Source organism: Centruroides sculpturatus, unplaced genomic scaffold (assembly GCF_000671375.1).
Source record: "Centruroides sculpturatus isolate CEXI.00-Female unplaced genomic scaffold, Cexi_2.0 scaffold219, whole genome shotgun sequence".
NCBI lineage: Eukaryota > Metazoa > Arthropoda > Arachnida > Scorpiones > Buthidae > Centruroides > Centruroides sculpturatus.
In genome coordinates, this window is record NW_019384506.1 from 35,818 (window position 1) to 39,797 (window position 3,980).

At 41.9% G+C, this 3,980-nt stretch overlaps 1 protein-coding gene across 1 annotated transcript in view; it reads right to left on the reverse strand.

Moving 5' to 3' along the window:
• Positions 1–1,768: 1,768 nt before the first annotated feature.
• The window catches only part of LOC111622230 (integrin beta-PS-like), a 6,153-nt gene continuing 3,941 nt past the window's right edge, over positions 1,769–3,980 (reverse strand). The window contains exons 2-6 of the mRNA XM_023364582.1: positions 2,778–2,887; positions 2,530–2,645; positions 2,174–2,286; positions 1,936–2,102; positions 1,769–1,867 (exon numbers count right to left, since the gene is read on the reverse strand). Coding sequence (XP_023220350.1) covers positions 1,802–1,867; positions 1,936–2,102; positions 2,174–2,286; positions 2,530–2,645; positions 2,778–2,887 — 572 coding nt within the window. The 3' untranslated portion in view covers positions 1,769–1,801. The remainder of the gene's footprint in view (positions 1,868–1,935; positions 2,103–2,173; positions 2,287–2,529; positions 2,646–2,777; positions 2,888–3,980) is intronic.

A 3,980-nucleotide genomic window follows, 5' to 3' on the forward strand; every position in this document is an offset into this window, starting at 1 on the left:
TGGTAGAAGACCAAAGAAAATTGTTGCACATTTTAACAAATATTCTGCTAACTTGTTTTCCTGTTCTTCACTAAAGACCAATCTTACTTTTTTGTAGCCAACCACAGCGTTTTCTACTCCAGATTTCAACTTCTTTACAAATCTGTATAACGTCATATGACAAATATCTAATTCTCTGGCAACAGTTTTTATTTTTTTACCATCTTTAATAACTGCATCTGCAGCTCTTTGCATCAACTCCTGAGATACAGAACCTCGTGTTGTTTTTCGAATATAAGTCCGCATACTGTAAAAGGAAAAAAAAAATATTACTGTATTTTTACTGCATTGCCAGTACAGATGAACTGGGGCAAGTTGTTCCAAGGTCACAACATACCCCCAAAGAAGGGAACATCTAGCCCCAATAACACATGGGTTCAAAACAGCAACTACTAGATTAGGTTACGAGACATACACGGTTTTAGCGTTTATATCAAGATACCATATATATTTTTGAATAAAAATACCAAACAACTAATCGCTAATTATTTAAATTCGCCAGATATACCAAAAATATCAAACACGAAAATATTTACTTACGTGGATCAGTGACGTACAGGCTCCTTTTCCAATGTACTGAACGTTACTGGCCTAACTAAGATAGCTGCCGTCGATGCGCAGAAACATTCGATTTCATGACGTATTTACTAATTATTATTATTATTTTTCCTTATGAAGCTATTTCAATCGGAACAACTTACCACGGGAACTTCTAGCCCCGCTCTCCCCTACACGAATGACAACTAATTTATAAGAGTGAGCAGTAGAGAATTTCATCCGAGCGCAGCACTTACTTGTTAGTATTCATTACGTATTAATTCGGTTCGATCTGAAACAAGCGTATCCATCGTTATTAGTACAAACGTTGCCTGCTAATAACTAATTAAGTATGAAAGTCGATTGCATCGCATTAAAAACTGACTGATTTATATTCAGAATATTTTAAGCGGCGGAAGATTACCAGACGTAAAATTTATATCGATTCGTCCATCTTACAATGATTATGTGTACTTAGTGGAAAGCTAATGAGAAAATATTTTAATTAAAAGCTTTCCTTGGTATTAAAGAATGTCGAGGATTTGAATATTTCTCCTGTTACTGAGATATGACCGAACTAATCGCAGAGTGGAAATGCATATTTTGGAAAATAAATAAAATAGTTAGGGGAGAAAACGCGGTAACCGGGTTCCCATCCACCGCATTGGCTATAAACGAAAGAAGCTCTTTCCTTTAAGGAATAAAATAGCAGACGTTCGCTATTAAATAATTTTATTAAACAAACGATTTGGCTTCGGACAATAACAAAAGTGGAAGACGATTTCCGGTTCTACAAAAGTCGGCCCTTGCAACCGCCGTTCTTCCTGTACAAAAGGCGACGCGCCGTCCGCCACGCGTCGCGTTAGAGTCGGCCTACGGGGAATTTCCCCCGCCTGTCGCTTGCCGGGCGCCGAGGCCGTCGGGGAGCCGTCGCCCCATTCGACGACCGAAGAAGACGGAGGGAGCCGTGTCGGACAGAAGCGGCCCGCCCCGGGAGCCGGAAACGAAAGACGAACCGCGATTAAAAGTAGGAAAAGGAGGCCGACCGGGACCTCCGGTCGACCCGTCGACCCACGCGTGACATAAATTAAAACGAAAACGTTAAAAACGAGGATTATCAGATCTTTCGACGGGGACCGACCGAAATCCGGTTAGAACAGACGCAAATTAGCCAAAAGAAAAGGTTACAGTGGTTCTAAACTAGACGCCTGACGGTTGGGGCTCACTACTTGCCTCCGTAAGTGGGATTCTTGAAGGTGGAGGTGGCCTGTTTGTAGATCGAATTCTCTCCCTGAAAAATAAAGCGGACTCGTCATTGGGGAACCGTTACGTCCCGACCCAAAGAAGAGAGGAACTCACCGTGTCCCACTTGGCCATTTGCCTCTCCTTCTCGAACTTGGCGAACTCCCTCCTGTCGTGGATGGTGGTCAGCAACTTCCAGATCAGCAGCGGGTCCTGACCCACGGCCACGATTCCTCCGATCACTCCCAGAACGATGGCCAGGATGTTGACCGGTTCCGGACAATCTGAAAGAAGTTCCTCTCCGTTTAATAGACCGGCGACGGCCGACCCCGTCCGGGGAAAGCGAAATTTTCACCTTTAGTTCTCTGCACGTAAATTTTGACGTAACCGTCCGAATCGATTTTGTAGGTGAAGAAGAACTTGCAGTCGTCGTCGTCTCTGAAAGCGCACAACTTGTCTCCTTTTTTACTGCAAAGACCAAAGTCGGTGAGCGAGGAGCTGGACGGAAATCGCGAGCGTCCGGACGGCGCTTACCTTCGATTTTCTTTACCGCCACCGGAGTGATGCTGCAGTTGAGGCACTCTTCTTCGGTCAGAGGTCCCGAATTGAAAAACTTGCACTGGACGCATTCCATGAAAAGGTCGCAATTTCTTCGACAGGTCTGAAAATACGCCGCAGGTCAGAAAGAGCGACTTCTTTCCCTCCTCTTACCTCCGAGTGGTACTCACCGGACATTCTTCGCAGAACTGGCCGCTGTAGTGTTCCTCTTCCTCTTTGAAACACTTGCAGGATTTGCACACGCACTCGCCGTTTCCGCTACACAATTTCTGCACCAACTGCCTTACTGACAGGGTATTACTGATTATTGCCGTACTGATATGTCGAAATAATGGCGGGTCGCGGGCATATTCCTCGTCCGATGGAAAGGAGAGGCGCGTAGACGTAAGTAGGATACTTACCCCGTTGGGAGCTATACACGTTTCGTTGTCATCCAGACAGTCGCAGGCGCTTCCCGTCCAATTGCCCAGGCATTTGCACTTTCCGCATTCGCAGATACCGTGATCGGGACCTGTAAATTAAAATAAATAATAAAATGCCGATATTTTTTCTCTCTACGTTAACGATGCATTCTGTTATTTTTTAATTAGTGGTATAACTACGTAACAACAAATCGTGGACGTTACTGGCGAACAGAGTCCGTTACGCCAGTTTGTCGCGGGCAATTGGTTGGAAGTTTTGAAATGCGGTTGTACACAGGAAGTTACCGTTGCATATTTTTCATGTCATTGCAATTATGAACGTGCAATAACATGAAAAGTTTTAAAAACTAACAGGTAGGTTTAAAGTTAATAAATACAAATGTATTCTGGAAGTTTATAAGTTAATTATAATTTTTATTTGCAACATTTTCTCAACCTTAATTAATTGAGCGATAACACTTTCTAAATAACAGGCTGGTTAGATTGTAATTTTCGATTGAATAATAGAACGTCACATGGCAACTATGCAAAGATTTTCTAAAGAAGTGATTCAATGCGACTATCGTTAGTAAAGTTTAAATTACACCATTTACCAAAATATGTAAAAATACAACTGAAGGAAATGTCCTTGTGGAGCACGAATGTGGTCACTGACGTTCACAGTAGCAACAATATCGCGATCACCGATCCTAAATCGATAAAATGTTTATTCAATAGCTAATCTATATCTATATCTATATCTATATTCTATATATATAAAATGAACATGTATGTCCCTATATCTCACTTTTACGCCAAAACTACACATCGCACGTGAATTGTGTTTGTATGTGGTGGTACCCCCAAGTCTCCATTCGTGCATAGGAGTGGTTGCGTCTCGATAGCTATAAGAGTGCGGGAGATATGAGGCTAAAGTAGTTGAAAGTGGCTTTCTATTTCAAATGTTTTGTTCGATTTTTTCGAATTTGTTCGAATTAAATTCGAACATAAAATTCGAATTGGTTCGATTATAGAACGATTGAAAACGTTCCAGAAACGTTGAAATTTGTTCGTTTGACTAAACGTAAAAATTCTCTAATTAGTCTGGAAACGGGGGACCTAATTCTTGCATTTTGTGAAAACGGGTAAGATTAGCTATAATGTAATTATCTTAATCTTCACTATCGTTACTTTTTGCCCAGC